The sequence below is a fragment of the Natator depressus genome, chromosome 8 (assembly GCF_965152275.1).
Source record: "Natator depressus isolate rNatDep1 chromosome 8, rNatDep2.hap1, whole genome shotgun sequence".
Lineage (NCBI taxonomy): Eukaryota > Metazoa > Chordata > Testudines > Cheloniidae > Natator > Natator depressus.
Window position 1 is genome coordinate 48,770,173 of NC_134241.1, and position 20,531 is coordinate 48,790,703.

At 41.7% G+C, this 20,531-nt stretch overlaps 1 protein-coding gene across 4 annotated transcripts in view; it reads left to right on the plus strand.

The window, feature by feature from the left end:
• The window catches only part of RABGAP1L (RAB GTPase activating protein 1 like), a 549,683-nt gene that overhangs the window by 411,351 nt on the left and 117,801 nt on the right, over window positions 1-20,531 (plus strand). The window contains exon 1 of one of the 4 annotated variants that reach the window (XM_074960982.1): window positions 14,984-15,506. The exons of the other annotated variants lie outside the window; for them this stretch is intronic. Coding sequence (XP_074817083.1) covers window positions 15,339-15,506 — 168 coding nt within the window. The 5' untranslated portion in view covers window positions 14,984-15,338. Of the gene's footprint in view, window positions 1-14,983; window positions 15,507-20,531 lie in introns of those variants that run through there. 4 annotated transcript variants of the gene reach the window in all.

Sequence of the window (20,531 nt, forward strand, 5' to 3'; positions counted from 1 at the left end):
GAGCACCTAATCCACTTCTTTGAGTTTTCCAAGGGAGACCTCCAGCAAAAACAAGGAAGACAAGATATGTGAAACCTGAGATTTCAAACATAAAAATCATGCAGAATAATCCCAGGATCCTCAAGAGATTTGTTTCTGCAATTGAAGTCAACAGTTCTTACATGTTTTCCCCAAATATCTCTATTTCCCAGAGTCATCAGAAAGAGCAAGTGGGACAAAGTGTTATTGGTAGCTCAAAACTGGACCGAACAGCTCTGGTTCTTGGATCTCATGGATCTAGAATTGGACCTTGAAGTCTCACTTCTCAATCTCCTGGGTGTATTCTCTCAGGATCACAGCTATGTTCTTCACATGGAAGTTGCTCAGTCTTAAAAGTTTGCTACTGGCCTGTCAGGAGGTTTCAGCTCTGACTGTTCTGCAGAAGTTCAGGAGATCATTTCAGAAAGCAGAAAACCTTCTCATAGACAGCTGTTTATGCTGAAATAGAATAGCTTTTCTATATGGATTTCCCAGAGTTAGTGAGTTCCAAATCCTGATAGCTGGTCCCTATATCCTCACCCAAAATTTATTTTACTAAAGTAGTCTTTTATTTCCGTCTTAATCAGCTCATTAATTTACCTGTCTTCTTCCCTAAACCCCATTTGATTCTGAGAGACATTAGATTATACACCTTAAATGTTGAGAGCTTTTACTTATCTCCTAGACAAGACAAAGCCAATTAATTAAACTCTTAGGGCTTGTCTACACTACCCACCGGATGGCAGGCAGCAATTGACACAGTGGGGGTCAAGATAAATTGACTGCTGAGCGCTCTCCCATCGATTCCGGTACTCCACCGGAAAGAGACGCGCAAGCAGAGTCGATGGGAGAGCATCTGCTGTCGATTTAGCACAGTGAAGACACTGTGGTACGTAGATCTAAGTATGTTGACTTCAGCTACACTATTCACGTAAATGAAGTTGCGTATCTTAGATCAACCCCGTGCGGTAGTGTAGACAAGCCCTTAGACTTCTCATAGCTCGTAGGGGTAAAGCTAGGGGCCAGTTTATCTCAGCACAGAGTCTCTCTAATGGACTAGGTTACGTGTACACACGTGCTGTGACCTGGCGGATGTTTCACTATTTGGGGTATTGGAACGTACTCTGCTACATCCAAAGATGTTTCAGCTGCATGCCTACATGATGTTTCTATCACATACATATGCGTAGGCTGCTGGTAGTGTTTTAACACCATGTTGATTAGACTTGCTCTGAACAGGGTTATGTGATACGGTTTTTAAAACATCTGCATCAGCTCAGTCGTCTGTCTGCAGTAGTGCTTCCAACGTTGCTAACACTTGTGCAGCTGAGCTGATGTTAGCAACAGTAGTATGTTTCTAGAAAAATTTTCAAGTGTAGGCAAGGGCCTTGGTGTTATGTTAGGAAGAGGATTGAACCCCTAAACATCTGCCTTTAGAAAGACCTTGTTATGATTAAGGAGACTTCTTGTTTTAAATTATTAGCCCTGGTTATTTGTAACATAAAGCACTCAATCTAATTACTTGATGATTATCTGTACATTCTACCTCCTTTGCCCACTGAGTCAGTTCTGAATTGACTACCCCAGATGATTAGAAGGGAAAATTTTTAAGAAGGTATTCTGGAATCACTTTATAATAAGCACTTTATAAGCTTGTAACTGTCTGCATTTTGGTTTGTTACTCTGGTTAGCAACTCTTAAGACAATACATTATGTTGCATCCATCCTTATGTTGCGGCAGTAATAGAGAAGTTATCTTGATAAAATATTTCCCTATTGGAAAGCACAAAATAACCACAAAGAGAATATAGTCAAGTAAGATGAGGTTCTAAATTAGAAACTACTTATTAGTTTAAAAGGATGTACCTTTCACTTTTTTACAGAAGACTCCATTTCCATAGCAGCAGCAACATGGAAATGATGATCTAAATTAGAGGATGGCTTGCTTTCAGCAGGAATTGCTCTTCTGTTTGAGGGGATAGGATTTTTGTACTCTGAGTTCTGGAATAAATATTTGCCACTTAAATGTATTTGTCTCCAACTTTTATAGCTTAGAAACCATATGTTTTTAGTTGATCTGTCTTTCAAATAACAGTAACGAAGTCTGAGTGCTTCAGAACAACATCTTTATGAAACCATGTGCTTCTGAGGAGCTTGTTCCTTACCAGAGCTGGAGTTGGATACTGCATGTAGACCAACAGCTCGGGGGGCTTGGTCTAGGTAGACCTCGCCCCAGGCCTAAATTAATGGCAACTTTAGTTGTTTTTTCTCCTCCACAATCTTTTGGGTGATTTCTAATTTTAGGAATCAACAGGCTATTAAAGAGCCTTTATCCAGTAAATGTCATTTCTTCCTGGCATCTGTGAGTAATGTTCAGTAATGTCCTCTAATTACCAACAGAATTATAACTCTGGTCCTGACCTGTCTACTAACCTAGTAAATTTGGTGTCACTGCTCTACCAGGTGCCTAGATTAAAACTGAGCTTTCGCTAGAGTTTAAAATGACAGTGAAGCTCCTCTGACCAATAACCTGGGCATGCTAACCTGCTTCAGAGAATAAAATGATAGTCACAGGAATCGGGGAGGAACCTGCTCTCATCCCCACCTCCATGATCTAGCACATTCACAGCAATGCACAGTTGATTAGGCACAATCATCATGTATTGTTTTGGTTGCTTTTCTCTGAACAACAGGCATTGGCCACTGCCATAGTCTCCCAGACCTGATTGGGAGTATTAGTCTGATTCAGTATGGAAAATAGAGTGTTGAAGGAAATACAACTTGGACACTGTAGGGAAAGTTTAAGTGTTCCATTTCATCACATCTTCCTCCAACAGTTACTACCTTTCAGATATTGATGTAGAATATAAAACAGGGGTGACCAAACTTACTGACCCTCCAAGCTACATCTGATAATCTTTAGAAGTTAGAGAGCCGGGCACACCTGCTGGGGCTTGGGATGTCTGCCTGGCAGGGAGGAGGGTTATCTTGGGGATCAGGGCTTCAGCAAAAGTGGGGCTCAAGCCCCACACCCCAGCAGGTGCACCCCATGGGACTCAAGCCCTGAGAGCCTCCTCCCCACTGGGCAGAAGCACTGAGAGCCACCACCCTGCTGTAGGGCAGAAGTCCAGAGCTCCCCACTGCCAAGTCTGGTAGGTGGAGAATGGGCTGGGGGAAGGGCATAGGAGGCTCTGCAAGCTGCTCTTTAACTGTAAAGCAGCTTGCGAGCTGTGGTTTGGCCACCCTGACATATAGCATCCACAAAGCATTCTCAATTATAATTTTGTCCAGTTGGTGGCAGTATTATACAATTCCTTATTGTTTAGATATTTAATATTGTAATTGTAACTGAAGCATTGTTAATAAGTTGAGCTCATTGATGTAAACAACTTTCTTTGCTCTCACCTCCCAGTTCCCAAGAGGGAGACAGACTAAGGCACAGCAGCGTAAAATGAACATTCATGTTTAAATGGCAGATACACTGTTAATGAAGGACAGTTTAGAGCACTTTCACAAGCAATTTACTATCTTGACATATTCATAAAAAGGACGCTCATTAAGAATATAGATTTAGAATGGTGAAAAGGAAAATGAATTCCCATTCCAGTGCATGGCACCTATTCAAGTGCCTTTTATCACCTGGACAGCCGGCTTCTTTGTTGTGGATTGCAAAGTAAACATTGAAATATTTGCATCTGTTAGGAAACCTGTTCCATTAAAAAGTGTCATTTGACACCCCATTTTAGACAAATATGGAAGGCAATTTTAGCCATTGCAAGCTTTTTTATTCCCACTCAAAAGTTCTTAATTGAGTGAGCTGCAAGTGTAAAGCAAGTTTTACAGTGGAATTTACATTTTCGATTAATTGCATCCAAACTTATGTAGCTATATCACAAAATGCGACTTCTGAGCAAATGTTCTCTTGTTTATGGTTAAGCAACTATCAAAGCAACATAGGGAGGCTCAGGAAAATCAGTTTTTATAATCAGATTTTTAAATTCTACACATTATGTATTGTTTCCTTACTTTAATCTTCCTACTCGGTTACCTGGAAAATTAAATGCACGCTTTTCAATTCAGTTTGGGGCTAGCAAAATGAGGCAACTATAAAGATCCATAATCATACAGAAGTAAAAGTTTAAATTAAAATACACGAAACTGAAACACAAAGAAAATAGTGTGCAATAACTAAAAGTGTAACAAAACATAACATAAGAATGGCCCTACTGGGTCAGACCAAAGATCTTACTCACAGAAGCTCACTATCCTGTCCTCTGACAGTGGCCAATGGCAGGTGCCCCAAAGAGAATGAAAAACAGGTTATCGTCAAGTGATCCATGCCCTGTCACCCAATCCCAGCTACTGGCAAACAGAGGCTAGGGACACCATTCCTGCCCATCCTGGCTAATAGCCACTGGTGGACCTATCTTCCATGAATCTATCTAGCTCCCTTTTGAACCCCATTATAGTATTGGCCTTCACAACACTCTCTGGCAAGGAGTTCCAGAGTTGACAGTGCTTTGGCACCGTGACTTCTTGGACATGCGCACTCTCTTTGTAGAGATGAGCTACTTACAGGCTGTGGACAAAACAAAAAATCTTGTCCACAGTTCATAAAAATCCCCAAACCCTGGCTGTTGATCAAGTGCACTGATGTAGGCAACCACTAAGAAAATATTGGTTGCGAACAGATCAAGGCCTATCCTTTGGTCTGTAAAAAGATACTAAGTTCAAATGTACAGGGGTTGGAAATCTTTTTAACATATGCTATCTAGAGTGTCTTAAAAGTTAGTGATAGGGAGTACTTCAGACAGCTCGCTGGTGGGGGTGGGCAGGCTCAGAGGCTCCCCATTTCCAAAAATAAATTAAAACTAGAATGAAAAAGGTGGATTATTTGATATCATTATTCTTCTGTATCTCTCCTTTCCCTTCTCTATCCTTTGCTACCTTCACTCATCAAACCAACCTGTTAGGGACAACTTGCTCTCATGCAGTGAAATTTATCACTATGCAGAGGGCCATCACAACTGGTGTACCTCTTAAAGCCAGGGTTTATGTGGGAGGCAAGTGATGCATCAAGGTTACACTGGCCCTCTGCATAGGAGTACATTTCCTCTATAGCGAACATCTTGCCAGTAACGCAGGGAGCCCTTTTCATTCTGCTCTCATGCTACCTTGTCAGCTCCTTTGGGTGGACGCTTACACCTACCCAGCCCCAAATTTTGAGTGTTGTGCTCTGGGCGGTACCAGGACTTTAAAAATCACGGATAAGATTTTGTTCTCTGCCTCTCAAGTCCTGTCTTCACTGCAACCGTCAGCTCAATGTAGTGCACTTGAGTTACTGCATTTGAGACAGCCTCGCTTTAGTCACTGAAGACTGGGAGTAGATGGGTCATTACAATAACTAATTTCCCCATACTAATTTCCCCCTACTGTTACTCACACCTTCTTGTCAACTGTTTGAACTAGGCCACCTTCATTACCACCACAAAAGTGATTTTTCCTCCCTTGGTATTCTACTGTTAATTGAATTGTCTTGTTAGCGCTTACCCCCCACTTGGTAAGGCAACTCCCATCTTTTCATGTACTGTGTGTATATACCTGCTACTGTATTTTCCACTCCATGCATCTGATGAAGTGGGTTTTAGCCCATGAAAGCTTATGCCCAAATAAATTTGTTAGTGTCTAAGGTGCCACAAGGGCTCCTCATTGTTTTTATTGATTTCTTGGAATTCTACCAGCAGGACTACAGGTATGTCAGTGAAGGATAGGCAGGGGACAAGAAGGCACTGCATCTCTTTCCTCACTCTGGATAAAATTTGCAATATTGCCAACTCCAAATATTTAAAAATCATGAGTCAGCCCTGAAAAATCTTGAGATTTTAAAATATATGTTCTGTGTTCTTTTTATTTGCCTTCGGATTCTGAGCCTTGAGAGCAGGGGTAGGCAATCTATGGCACGCGTGCCAAAGGCGGCACGCGAGCGGATTTTCAGTGGCACTCACACTGCCCGGGGCCATGGCCACCAGTCTGGGAGGCTCTGCATTTTAATTTAATTTTAAATGAAACTTCTTAAACATTTTAAAAACCTTATTTACTTTACATACAACAATAGTTCAGTTATATATTATATACTTATAGAAAGAGACCTTCTAAAAACGTTAAAATGTATTACTGGCATGCGAAACCTTAAAGTGAATAAATGAAGACTTGGCACACCACTTCTGAATGCCACATTTTCACAATTTCTCTGCAACCAAGAGGGCTAGAGTCTTTTTTAAATGAGAGCCAAGATTCTCATGCAATCACGTGACTCCAAGTGCTTTAAAAATATTGTGAGACTCACAATAAAACTGTATAATTTGTCAACACTAGGCCAGCACAATGCTTGTCTCTCTCACTTAAATCCCACTTAAGCTCTACATATAGGCTTCTTAGGGTACTTTGCAGCTAGGAGTGTGCCTCCCAGCCTGGGTAGACAGACACACACTAGCTCTGCTTGAGATAGCACACTAAAAATAGCACTGTGGCCATTATGGCGTGGGTGGCAACACAAGCTAGCCTCCCATGTAGTAGCCTACCCCACCCCTTGTGTCCATACATGGGTGGCTAATGCATGCCACAACGTCGTCTTTTTAGCACGCTAACTTGACCAGAGCTAGCATGTGTCTATCTACCCAGGCTCCCAGCTGCACTGCAGACATACCCTGACTGGCATCCAGCATGAGGCTGAGAGAGATGGAGTTAATTTCACCCCTTGCAAATGGATGGGGTGTTCTGAGGCTTAGGCTGGCACAAGCCACTTCCCCAGGAAGTCTGAGTGTTCTGGGAGGTGAGGGTTATTTGTCCTTTCCTTACTTTTAAGTTTACTCCAGGCTCTCTCTGAGCCTTTGTTGAAGATGTCTGACAGTCACTCCTCTCTTGACTGTTTGTTGACACTGTTGATGTCATGTTGGATTTTCTTTCTGGTGAGCTATACAGGCTCAGTTACTTGCTTGGCAGGAACTAAGAGAGACAAGGATTTCCTGAGAAAAACTTCTACATGAGAAGTAGATTTTTCAAAGATGTGGTTTTGGGGCTCCTTAGCCCAACACTGGCTGTGTCTCTAGACATGTCCAAGAGATACCTCTGAATTCTCAGCAAAACTACAAAAACTGTCTAAGTGCAGAGCTAGCCCCATATCATTTTGGGTAGCCCTGCAAAACAGTGACAACAATTTGTTTTCCCTCTCAACATCCAAAGTGTAACCGATTCGTGTTCACCATTATCACGCTACTATGCACAAGGCTGGCCTAAGGATTTGAGGCATGGCTAGGGAGACGGTTATTTGAGAGGCAGAACAAAGTTAAACTTACTCATTTTACCTCAAAAATGTGTGCAGGGGGAGCAGGTGCACAGGGGTTTGTTAGGTTCTTTCCCAAGGCTCCTGCTGCAGAAGTGGATTCCAGCTAATTATTCCATTCAGCATTAGTGATCAGTGGATATTGTTCTGTGTTTTCAAGGCTGTCTTCACAAGGGAGAGATCTAGAAATTTATCTTTTTAAAAAAACAAAGCTGAGATTCTCCTTTACATTTCTAGTTCCCCCAGCTCAGGGAGGTCAACAGCAGTGGGTTTTGCAGGTTTCAAAGCCCAGCTCTACTGAGTATATTTATTGAAAATTGTCTCTTTAGACACCAAGTCTGTAGATGAACCCTTCAACTCCCATGTGAAACTGTTTGCCATGGATAATTTGTCCTAATAAGCTCAGGACCAAGGGACCACTATGCTAGAGTGTCATGTACATGTTCATGTGGATTTTAAGCTATTTTTTTTTCTTTAAAAGGGTTTGAGAATGAAAGCAGGAAAAATAACTCAAAATTCACCAGAATTCAGCCCTTTAGTGGCCCCAAGCCCCTGGCTTATTTGATATTCTCTGAAAACTGCTGCCCACCATTCTGGTCTCCTGTCTTCCAGTGTAAGGAAAAACATGGTCTTCATGTATTTTCAAATTTATTCTCATTGCAGCCTGTGTTTTATCTTTCCATAGGAAGGCATTTTCATTAAAGAGAACCTCTGTTTTTTCAATGTTAGATTCTCATTAGCTTTTTAGTGACTCAGTCTTTTTTGATACTAAAATACTAATGGTAATCCAAAGACACTTTCTTTGGACAGTTCTGTAGCTCAGAAACTATCATACAAAAGCAATAGTTTATGATGTAGGAACTATTAGTGATGCTTGTTTTGTTATTTCAGTGCCTATCTATTTAACTTGGTACTCATATGGCTTCCATTACCGTAGTATCTGAGTGTGAGCCCAGGATGAACATTTAAGACATAAAACCCCCATATCGCCAGGCTCTGAGCACCCTTGACAAATACTTAAAAACAGCAGTAGCAAACCAGCAACTGTTTTGTGCAAAACTTCCCAACTGTCAGGGTTGTTAAGCACTGGAATAAATTGCCTAGGGATGTTGTGGAATCTCCATCATTGGAGGTTTTTACAAAGCAGGTTAGACGAACACCTGTCAGGGACAGTCTAGATAATACTTAGTCCTGCCTCGAGTGCAGGGGACTGGACTAGACGACCTCTTGAGGTCACTTCCAATCATACACTTCTGTGATTCTATGAATGCCATAGAATCATAGAACTGGAAGGGACCTAGAGAGATCGTCTAGTCCAGTCCCCTGCACTGGTGGCAGGATTAATTATCTAGACCATTCCTGGGTGTTTGTCTAAACTGCTCTTAAAAATCTCTGGTGATGGAGATTCCACAATCTCCCTAGGCAATTTATTCCAGTGCTTAACCACCCTGACAGGAAGTTTTTCGTAATGTCCAACCTAAACCTCCCTTGCTGCAATTTAAGCCCATTGCTTCTTCTTGTCCTATCCTCAGAGATTAAGAACAACAATTATTCTCCCTCCTCCTTGTAACCACCTTTTACATGCTTGAAAACTGTTATCATGTCCCCTCCCAGTCTTCTCTTTTCCAGACTAAACAAACCCAATTTTTTCAATCTTTCCTCATAGGTCATGTTTTCTAGACCTTTAATGATTTTTGTCACTCTTCTCTAGACTCTCTCCAATTTGTCCACATCCTTCCTGAAATGTGGTGCCCAGAACTGGACATAATATTCCAGTTGAGATCTAATCAGCATGGAGTAGAGCAGAAGAATTACTTCTCGTGTCTTGCTTACAACACTCCTGCTAATACATCCCAGAATGATGTTCCCTTTTTTTGCAACAGCATTACACTCTTGAGTCATATTTAGCTTGTGGTCCACTATGACCCCTAGATCCCTTTCCATTTTACTCCTTCCTACACAGTCTTTTCCCATTTTGTATGTGTACAACTGATTGTTCCTTCCTAAATGGAGTACTTTGCATTTGTCCTTATTGAATTACAGCCTATTTACTTCAGGCCATTTCTCCAGTTTGTCCTAAACTAAAATTTCCCTCCTCAACTATCACAGAACCCTAATCTCCCCCAGATAGAAATCCACAACCTCATCTAGAATCCCCTGAACTTCATCCGTCCACAGATTCCTTCCCATGTATATGTTTTTGTTTTGATTTACACAATAGTTCCATAAAAGTACCTATCCTTTATTTTAGGGGCTCCTTGACACATTTTCAAACACAATCATATATTAAAACTACATCAGAGAGATGGCTTTGAACCATGCTCTTAAGGTCAACAAATGTGGGCTATTTTGAAACCAAGTTGGAGAGTGAATTCCAAAGTTGAGGAGCCCTCACAGAGAATGCCCTGCCAGCAGCTACTTCTCTAGCATCTACTTCTCTAGCAGGGAGCTCCTCATCATGCATCTCTGCTGAGCTCAACTGTGGCATTGTCGCATGGGCAGAAAGAGTCTCTTGGAGAAGAAAGCCCTCGGCCAGTTAGGGATGTATAGGTCAGAACCAATACCTTAAAGTCCACTGAGAAGCTAATGAGCAGCCCGTGGAGATTGAGTACTAGTGCTGTGTGCTGACTGCAAGACAAGCTGCTTAACTTGCAAGCTTTGCTCCCAGTTGCAACAGCCTCAGTTTCTGAGTTGATTTAAGGAGTGGCCCTTTGAAGAGCCCATTGCAATAGCCTAATGTTGCATGAATGGCAGTGAGAGTGTGTGTGCTGGAACTTCCTGACAAGAAACAGATGGAAATAAGATGTCCTGCTTACTTGTGCTATAAAACTGCAGCAGCTGGGAGTGTAACAAGATTGCCAAATCGCAAATTTGAATGACAAACAGCAGACCCACTCTCAATCTGAGGGTTTAAGGTAATTGTTGCCATATCTTCCCATTGTTTCTTCCAGCCTACTAATAGCAGCTCAGTCCGGGTTGAGACGCAGCCTGTTCACTCTCATTCGTGTGCCAATTGCAGGAGGTTCTGCTTAATAATGGCCTAGTTAATAACCGCTTTCTGTTAATAGAACCATTCTGCCTGGAACCGATACTGTACAATGGGCTACAACGTGAATTGGTCTGGATATTGGCAACAGGCATGCCAGCTATTGACAACTTTTTTGTGGAAAGCCCCAGTCACTGGCAGGTTTGCGGGGCTGCAGCCAGGGATGGAAGTGCTGGGACATGTGGAGCCCATGCCCCAGGATAGGCTGCAGGCAGACACCCAGATGCCAGGGCTTTGCATAGGGATCAGGGCACTGAGGGCCAATGGGCTGGCACAGTTACCTCACCCTGCATTCTCCAGGTTGTGTCCTGCCCTGGCACCAGGACCTGGACTCCACACATCCCAGCACCCTTGCACCCCATGGAAAGCCCCAGCTACAGGCAGGATTGTGAGGCTGCAGCCAAGGAAGGAAGAGCTGACCTGTATCAAGCCCAGGCCCCCTGTGCCAAGGCAGAACGCAGCCTGGAGAGTCCAGGGAGAGGTACCCTGTAGCCCCGTGCTTCCTTCCCTGGCTGAAGCCCCCATAAACCTGCCTGCGTCCAGGGCTCAGGATGTCCCAGCGCTTCCTTCCTTGGCTTCAGCCCCCAAAATCTGTCTGCATCCAGGGCTCGGGATGTCCCAGCACTTCCTTCCCTGGCTGCAGCCCCCATAAACTTGCCTGTGTCCAGAGCTCGGGCAGGTCCAGCGCTTCCTTCCCTGGCTGCAGCCTTACAAATCTGCCTTTCGCTTACTGACAACTGCTGGTTAATGGCAACTTTTGGCTGTCCACTGAGGGGTTGCTAATAAGCTGCATATACTGTACTCCATCCATAGAGAGAAACATTCCACTGTACCCTCTGGCTCGGATGCAATGGAGACACCAGATCATCATCGGCTTATTAGAAAAACACACACCCCTCCAAAAAAAAGAAGAAAAAAAAAGATTATTTTCCCAAGGAAAAAACTGGGAGGGGTACGCATTGAAAAACAAAACAAAACCCTTAAAGGTTTTGTAAAATGAAACGCAAAAAAACCACTGTCAGTCACACATTTTAAGGCCAAAAGAGACCATTATGATATTCAGCTCTGACCTCCCGCACAACTCAGGCCATAGATTGCACCCCCTGCATCAAACCTATAACTTCTTAGTTGAGTTAGTGTTACAATATAGCTCTTTTTTAGCAAGACCATCAATCTTGATTTAAAGATGTAAAGGAATGAGGACTGCACCACATCCCTTGGGAAGCTACTCCAGTAGTTAATTATCCTCCCTGCTAAAAATCGCACCTTCTTTCCAATCTGAAATTGTCTTGCTTCAGCCCCCAGCAATTGGATCTCATTATTTCTTTGCCTGCTAGAGTAAAGAGACATCTTTGTATTCACTTCACAAGCATATTCATTCTTCATACATAAAAAGAAACAAACCTTATCCAAAATGAAAAGTCTGCATTTCTGTAAGCAAAACAAAAGAACACAATAGCGGAGGCCCCCCGTCTACTAAAATTAGCTTGAGGTCTGTTGATCAGAGTGCAGGTCTTTCAAAAATTGACAAATGCTGAATGGAACAGTTCTGCCTCCTGTTGATTCCACCCACTAGCCCTGCCTCTTCACCAGTCATTCCACCCTCTATGTTTCTAGACAGTTCTGTAAGTTCCTTTGTGTTTCCCAGTAGGCATAACAAGAACCTTCATAGTCGCACTGTTTCCTTTTTAATATTTTAGAGTAAAGTTTTCATTTTGAAACTTTGATTATGATCATGGACTCCTCAACCTAGCCAACAAAGGTCGAACAAGACTGAAAATTCAGACTGGAAATTAGGCATATATTTTTAAAAGTGAAGGGAATTAATCCCTGGAGCAACTTACTAAGGGTCATGCTGGATTCTTCATCATGGGCAATTTTTAAGCCAAAATTGGATGTTTTACTAAAACGTCTTCTCTAGTTCAAACTAGAATTATTTTGGGAAAGTCCTATGGCCTGTGTTATAGAGGAGGGCAGAGTAAAGGATCACAGTGGTCCCTTCTGGTCTTAGCATCTATGAAGCTATTCACAGATTGAAACTTGATTCTAATATTTCTAGTACCTGCGAACTCTCCAACATATGTTATATTCATGTAAATACTTCAAAAATACAAAAACAAAATTGGAAAAAACCCCACTATGTTGTTTTGTTTTCCCGAGTGGAACTCCTCAGCTTTTTCCCAACCCGGTTGACACATCCTTTTCTCGCTAGTCCCCACAGTGGACCTACCCATACATTGTTTAGATGTGATAAGGTAGAACCTTGGGTAACCACGCGAGACCTTCCATGCACTGAAACAATTACGCAAGAGCATTCATTGGAATCATGTTACAAGGCAACCTTCTATCTTCCTGCTTGGGCCTTAAGCAAGTCAGGACCACCTCATGATGAACAGTGCTGAAGTCCACTAATAAATCTATTAATATGGACTCCTGATCTTTAGTCTTCAACCAGTACTTCCAGTGCAGTCTGAATTCCATAACTGGTCTGAAGCCAGATCGGCAAGGATCAAAGATCTGAGGATTCTAGAATATCAGAGCTTTCTCCATAATCTTAACCCAAAATGGAAGATTATAGTTGGTCAGATTGTCTGTTACAAGTAAAGATTTCTTGTGCAAAGGTCATACACAATTTCTCTTAAGAGTGCTAGGACAATCTACCAATCACGGACCTACTACTTCCCTACCAGCCTTCAACAGCCAGGTGCAGGGTGTGGATCAAAGTACTTACTCCCTGTATATCCCAAGCCCCAGTGGGTATCACTAACCTTAACTAAATCAGAGATGGTCTAGCCTCCCCTCCTTCAAAATTCTGTTCTCCAGACAGCCCAGTCCAAACATGAATGATTTGCTCTGCAAAATAAGATATTTCCTTGCAGCAGGATGTACTCAAATCAACTGCCAGGAGAAGACTGCTTGGATAAAATAGGCTATATACTGCTAGAGCAAATATGTAGGTGCTGAGAGTAAAATGAAGAATTTCTTTTTTACCTCCTGCACAGCCATGCATAAGAGTTTAAGGAATCTTGGACAAAGTCAGCTGTTGCTAGCCCATAGTTTCTTCCACGACTGCTCCAGCCATTTCCCCATACATTTCATCTGTCACAGTAAACCAAGATGACCTGTGAGGATGGAGTTATTTTTGCTAACACCTTTTCCGTACAGTTCTTTGTCAGTCCAAGAAAATGTGTTCATGTTTTAATGGAGTTCAATATAGATAATGCATTAGCCTGAATTGTATCAACTTCAATTTAGTATTTTTCACTACTGTTGCAGAGTTTATCCAGACATGTCTTAAGTCAAATCTTCTTCACATTTAGACTACTCATATGAGAGCATTCTGATTGTGATTTCAATGTGGTGACCCTGTATTGTGGAATTTCACTTTTTATAAAATAATGTTTTGGCTAGTAGCTCTGCTAAAGGGGATTATCCTGGATATAGAAAGTCCAGGGTCAAATGCTTTTTGCAAACTAATCTGTATTTGCAGAAATGTGTGCAATTTTCAGGGATCATATCTTTGTCATTTTAGAGCTTTACAAGATCTACCATCTTTCTATAAATTAGAAATATGTAGAATTCCATTATCTGTCTGCATAGGCAGGGATATTATTTTAGTTTTCAGTCTAGTGTATGAATTGTTCCAAAGATATGCTCTGTTGGACAGTCCATTTTCTAACTGAATGATTTAAAGGCAGAGCATCATAAAAGGCATGCTTTCTCAAGCTCACTCCCAATGAGAGATGAAGTAGAACCCGGTACAATATATCTAGCCATATGGCAGAGGTACCTGGCCTGTTCCATGCATGGGAGAAATGGAAGACAATTGAAGGTGTGACATCACAGCATTCCCCCCGACAAATTTGCAGTTCTTTCTTTTCTATCATATTTTATACTTTGTAGAAATTCTGTTCCATCAGTGCAAATCTTCTCCACATTCAGAAACAGCTCCTGAAGTCATACTACCTGAAACAAACATAGGCCATGTCATTCCAGCTTCTTAGAATCCAGGTGCTGTGCTCTCTCTATCAGTAGTCCATCAGTACACCCTGGCATCTCTCACTGTTCCATGCAGTAATCTAGGAGGGACTGTAGTGTCTTGCCCTACCCACATATATGTGGACAGTATTGAATCTGTCTGTGTTTTTCAAAAGCAGATATGAATAAGGTGTATATATTGGTTGGCAGTCTCTTGATTTCCTCTAAGCAATGGTAAGAGGATGTAGTTCATATATCTGTGAGTTCAGGATTCAACAGCAGAAACTGTCTGGCTAACATTGATTTAAGGTAGACTGGGAGGGGGAGCTCATTGGTTCAACAGCTCACTATTGGCTTCTTATTACAGCATTCTCCCCCGAGACACACACTGCATGCTCATTCACCTACCTCCTTCTCTCCCCTCCCCCTCCTTTCCTACCCCTTCATTACTGATTCACAGCAAGAGGCAGCAGCAGCAGCTGCTGCCAGGATTGTCACGAATCAGGGAGTGCAATGAGCTCATCCTTTTCTCTTTGCAGCTTCATAACTGCCCTGGTTTTATTGCTCTTACTGCTGCTCCTGTCTGCTCACACACACATTCATAGATGCACTGGGCCCTGCTAGCTATCCTTTGCCTTTCTCCCATCAGAGCTTTCCTGCTCTCATTCTCTGCCATTTTCCTGCTCTCCGGATATATTTAGATGCATGTGTTCTTTGGTTTGTTTTTTGTAATCTACTTTGGACTCCTGCTAAGCCATTACAGTGGATCATATTCTTCTTTGATTCATAGCAAGATGCCTTGCTCTTTCTAAGACATTAGCTGGCATTCCTTGCTCTAGACAGAAGTGTGAACCTATTTGGGAGACCTGAGGCTAGCTCCTATAATATTGTAGTTTTTCAGATTGTGGCTAAGAGACTGCGATTCTCACTCTGGATACTTACTGCTTATTGCTCATGGAAGAGGGGGTACCTTGCACAACCCCAGCTGCCAAGCTCACACCACCCATCAAAAAGTCACAGGACATGCATGACGAGAGGAGCAAGCTGGTGAATGAGTATGCATGTCGTGTGCTGGAACTTCTTGGGATGGGGCATCGCCTGTTTGTGCCTCGGCTGCTTGCGGTGAGATCACATTTTCTTGAAATTAATTCATAGCTTATCTGCCATCCTCCTTTCCCCTCCCTCTGCCTCCAAGGATCCTCTGCAGCTGTTAGATACATGAGGATTCCCCCATTTTTCCCCCCTGCTTTACACAGCCCACCTAAGAAGCACTGAATCCTGCTCACTGCCCTTCTAGCCAAGGAAGACTGGATGGATACTCCCTTCTGAGCCCATCAGTGCCACTCCTTAACTGGTGTGAGGGTCATAGTTAGGGCTGCATGAGAGAGATTTGAATGTTTTTGTTCTCCATTTCATCGTGATTGCTAGTGCAGTATGTCCTACTCATTCCCAAATACTAATGCAGAATGCATCGGTGTTTAGCATTCGGAATTCTTAACTCCTGATGCCAATGATTAATTTCAGACATGCAGGCAATTTCATCCATAATTTGAAGCAGTGATGCTGTACATTTGCTTACTTCTAACATTTCTGTGCTTGACTGTGAAAATCCAGCTGGCAAGTTGTAAAATGTCTAACTTATCTCTGAGAAGGAAATGGTTAAAGATGCTCTTATCTGCTGGAGCACCTGAGCTGTGTGTCTGTGAAATGGCCTGAAGCTAGTGTGGCTTGTTATGATACAGAGATGTCTGACCTGCTTATCATTTGTACAGTAGCACAAGAACAAAGCCAAACACACAAAATAGTTAAGCTAAAAGGCTGAAAATCACTAGCCAGTCCTGTCCAGTTCTCTTCCATGGTTCTGTAACTAAACCAGGCTTTGGTTCTGTTGTATAATTGGTCCAAAGCAGTTCTGTTATCTAATATCCAGTATTTCATAGCTGAACATAAATATTCCAACTAAGCTGGTTATTGTGTGTAGGAGGGAGTTCTTTAGCTGGACCCAGACAGTTTTATAATGGGGAATTGGTTTTCTAGAGGGATAGGGGGTTTTCTTTATTGCCATATTCTAACTAATCCTTGTACTATTCCTAGAGTGACCTAAGCTTGGTTTTTTACAAGTACTTTAGAAACCTACTCTTGATCTCCATTTTCTGCAGTAGACCCAGATAAGTGACAATCTGTTCCTTATAGGATGTTTAAGGCATAAGAAGTTCACCAGAATACTCCCTTCCTTCTGCATCGTGAGACATCAGATCAAAAACCAAGTAGTTTCAGTTACTTGAAGTGAAAAGTGATGACAGATTTGAACATCATCATTTGGTGTGGGTATGGATTTAGTTCTCATCATAGAGAGAGGCTAATAACAGGTTTGAATCAAACTATAAGCATTATCCAAGCTTCCCCCCGCAGCACTCCTAATACGCCCAAATCCTGAGCCGTATGCAGAGTATATTCCATTAATGAGTGATGTGAAAAATATGCTCTATAGCAATTACATCAGCCTGTAAAATTCTCACCTGAGTCAAGTACACTTGTTGAAAGGCAACTGAAATAACATTAATTTCATTTGGGTTTTTCCCTTATCATCACGGTTAGACTGAGCGTGTCTAGTCCTTGAATTTATGTTTGGGCCGATACATTTTCATGATTATTTTGCACGTCTTAATTTACAGTGCCTTTTGGAAGTCTCTGAGTACACACAGCTGCACTGGAGAGATTTGGCAAGAGACATTGTGTATGTTCAGTCACAGAGTTATTAGCAGTGCACTTGTGGATGGCAATCCGTTGTGCATAAGACTTAGGCCAGGTCTACACGAAAACTTGTGCTGGTACTGTTGGTTAGCATTGTGATTCTTTTTTTTTTTTTTACACGACATTTTTATACTGGGAAAAAGTGCTTTTGCCAGCGTAACTTGTTTTGTTCCAGGAAACAGTGTAAGCTATACTGGCAAATGCACTCTTTTGCCGGTATAAACTGCATGTACGCTAAAGGCAGATCATTTTCTACCAGACAAGGCCTTGGTTCTCAGAAAGTTTACTCACTACTCTGGTAGAAAGTACAGTTCAAGCTTTATCTTATTGGAGTGGCTAATGATGTGGGATCCATGACTAATACTTACAGGGCAGCATTATGGGGAACCATGTCACATATACCATTGCAGATTTTCTCCTATCAATGGAAAAGGAATGGATGCAAAGCTTTAAAAAAATTAGCAGATAATCCTTGATTTTAGATTACCAGATTTAGAATATGTAAGAGATTAAATAAGAGACATACAGTTTGACCTATTTGTCTTAGAAGAGTAGATTTTATATTGTGCAAGATCAAAAGTAATAGTAGTACCTAGCTCCTATCTATGCGCTTTTCATCCATAGAGCTTAAAGCACCTTGCAAAAAGAGGTAAATATCATCCCCATTCTACAGATGGGAAACTGTATAGGATAAGAGTATTTCACATAGAAAACAAATATAATGGTAGGGAACTTAGAAATGAATTAGAGAGAACGGGGTCTGACTCTCCACTGCCGTGCGCTCTGGGCAGACATTGATCTCTGGTCAAAGAGGCTGTAAAATGCTACCATTTTGATGTGGTAGTGTTTTATACTCTGTACAGGTAGGTGTAAATGATTATACAAGATACAAGACAGTGAAGAATCAAGTCCAGAGTGTACAGAGTAGATGACCCTGAATCTCATATACCTCATCACTTCTTAGGTAACAATTAGAGTCAGAGTTGATGTTGATATTACTGAAGCAGGCTGGAAATTTCTGCAAAGCAGGACAGAGTAATTAAATTAAAACAAACAAGTCAGAGTTACATTTTCCACTTTGCATGTTCTTAACTATTTTGGGGAGCTTCATTGTGACATTGTCTACTCACCGAAAAAAAGTAATCAAGGTGGGTATGTTATACTGCCCATAATTTCAAAACTGTGTGCATTCTCTTCTCCTGTTTCATGCTTAGGGTTATCCAAAACTGCACATTTTCAGTGGAAAGTGCTTTTTCTGAGTTTCAGTAAAATCCCTTGAAGGGCTTTTTACACATCTACAAAAACACACTTTATCCATTTCAAAAAAACCTAAACATTTTTACCCACCCTTTTAAAGACACAGCTATGATGAAACAGGCTGAAGTTTGAAACTTCAACTTGATATGGCCATGGACATCTTTGAGATCTACTATTTTTCTTTGGTTTGAAAGAAAAATCAGTTTAACAAAAACACAACCATTTGAAAGCTGCTTATTGAGTACTAGAAAGTGTCCTTAAGTCCCCACATACACAAAAACACAACATGGCTGTGCAGGTGATTAAGCTGGAATTGCTGGTTCACCAAGCTTACAAAGTTTTTTGTTAAAATAAGCAGATTGACGGCAGGCCAAAAAGTTTACAGATCTTTGTATGCTGAATGGCTCCAGAATTCTTCTTTGATCCATCATTAAGGATCACAAAAAGTCAAAAAATGGAAGGCTTACAGTGTCAACACCAGTATAATTTGTATTACCCACTGTGATGGGTGTTCACCCCACACTTACCCTGAAAGGGTTAATGCAGATTGAGAGGGGGGCTAATTAACCCAAAAGGCCACAGCTGAGGGGAATCAGGTGGCTAAGTAGTCCCCTGTCTTGAGGGAGTGGCACCAGCTGGGTACTGAGCGGGAAGAGTGCCTGAGCTGGTGCCACTTCCTCAGTAGCTGGTAAGGAAACTCCTGGCCTGGGGCCCTCTAATCAGCAGTCAAGGTCTGCACTCCTATTCCTTGCTGTTTTCGCCTGTGCCTTTCCTACCTGCTGGCTCTCCCACCTCTCTGGGTGTGTCAGCCAAACTCCCTCCACCCTGGGAATAACTGAAGGCTACTCTCTGTAGCCCCAAACATACCTCCCAGAGGGCGATTGTAGACTACTCCTCTGCAGCATCCTCCTGTTCTCAGCTCCTGGACTTTTATACAGACAGGCTCTTCCTGTTCCTGCCCAGCTGAGCCCCATTTAATCAATCCCTGCTCCCTGGCTCCTGTTCCAGGTGCAACCTGGGCAGTTAATTGGCCCACCTTAACCCTTTCCAGTCTTGTGTGCAGTGGACACCCCATCACACACGCATATACTGTTTTCTATTGCTTTTTTCTTTCCTGTTCTAATAAGTAGCTAAATATTTCTGTTTGTTAAACAACTTAAGAGTATAAGACATACGCAAATGCAATCACTGAACATTATTCTTAGAATCTTTACTTTGGAATTTTTTGACTTCATGTGATTTTTCACTGCAAAACTTTAACATTTCAATTAACAGGGTTGTTTTTTTTTAATTAAAAATGCATTGTGAAATAGAAAAGTCCAAATATTAAGGCTTCAGCTAAACACTGTGTACCTACTCTAAAACTTCATAACTTGTACTTTTCAATGGCTATAGGCTCAATCCAGTAAACTCTTACTCGTATGAATAGTTCTTATTTACATGAGTAGTAAATAATAGTAAATGAATAGCTTGGGAGAACAAAATAATACATGTAAATTATACAAAACAAAATTTGGTTCTCTTAGCAAGTTGCTTGCATCAAAGTTTGGTTCAGTGCTTTGAGAGTTTTTTATAATGAACTACTGCTTGGGGAGTGTGGTGCTTTTGCTGTTCCAAGGGCTTGAGTTTCTAGCTGCCTAGGAGAACTGCATTCAGAATGGTCCCGACAGTGTCCTGGACCCCAAAAGTGCTTTTGGAATACATTTGAAAAGTCCCATTGCTGGGTGGGGAGAAATTGTCTCACAGTGTATTTGAAGACTGATACTTTGGTGCCTGTTTTCAAATAGCACTTTCTCTTCTCTGCTACCCCTATATCGTATTAAGATATACTGGAGAAATTGTAGTGTGTATTTAATTGAGTTGATTTAACGGATTTATAGGGCACCTATCTGGAGCTCTTGGTGCAATATATTAGTTAAAAAATACAAATAGAATACAGACAACACAAGTGAACAGACTAATCCAGGCCAATTCAAACTAAAAAGTCACATAAAAATAGGAGGACTTGTGGCACCTTAGAGACTAACAAATTTATCCACTCCATACGGCTAAATTCAGTGGCTTGCATAATGACAGGTTTCAGAGTAGCATCCATGTTAGTCTGTATCCGCAAAAAGAAAAGGAGGACTTGTGGCA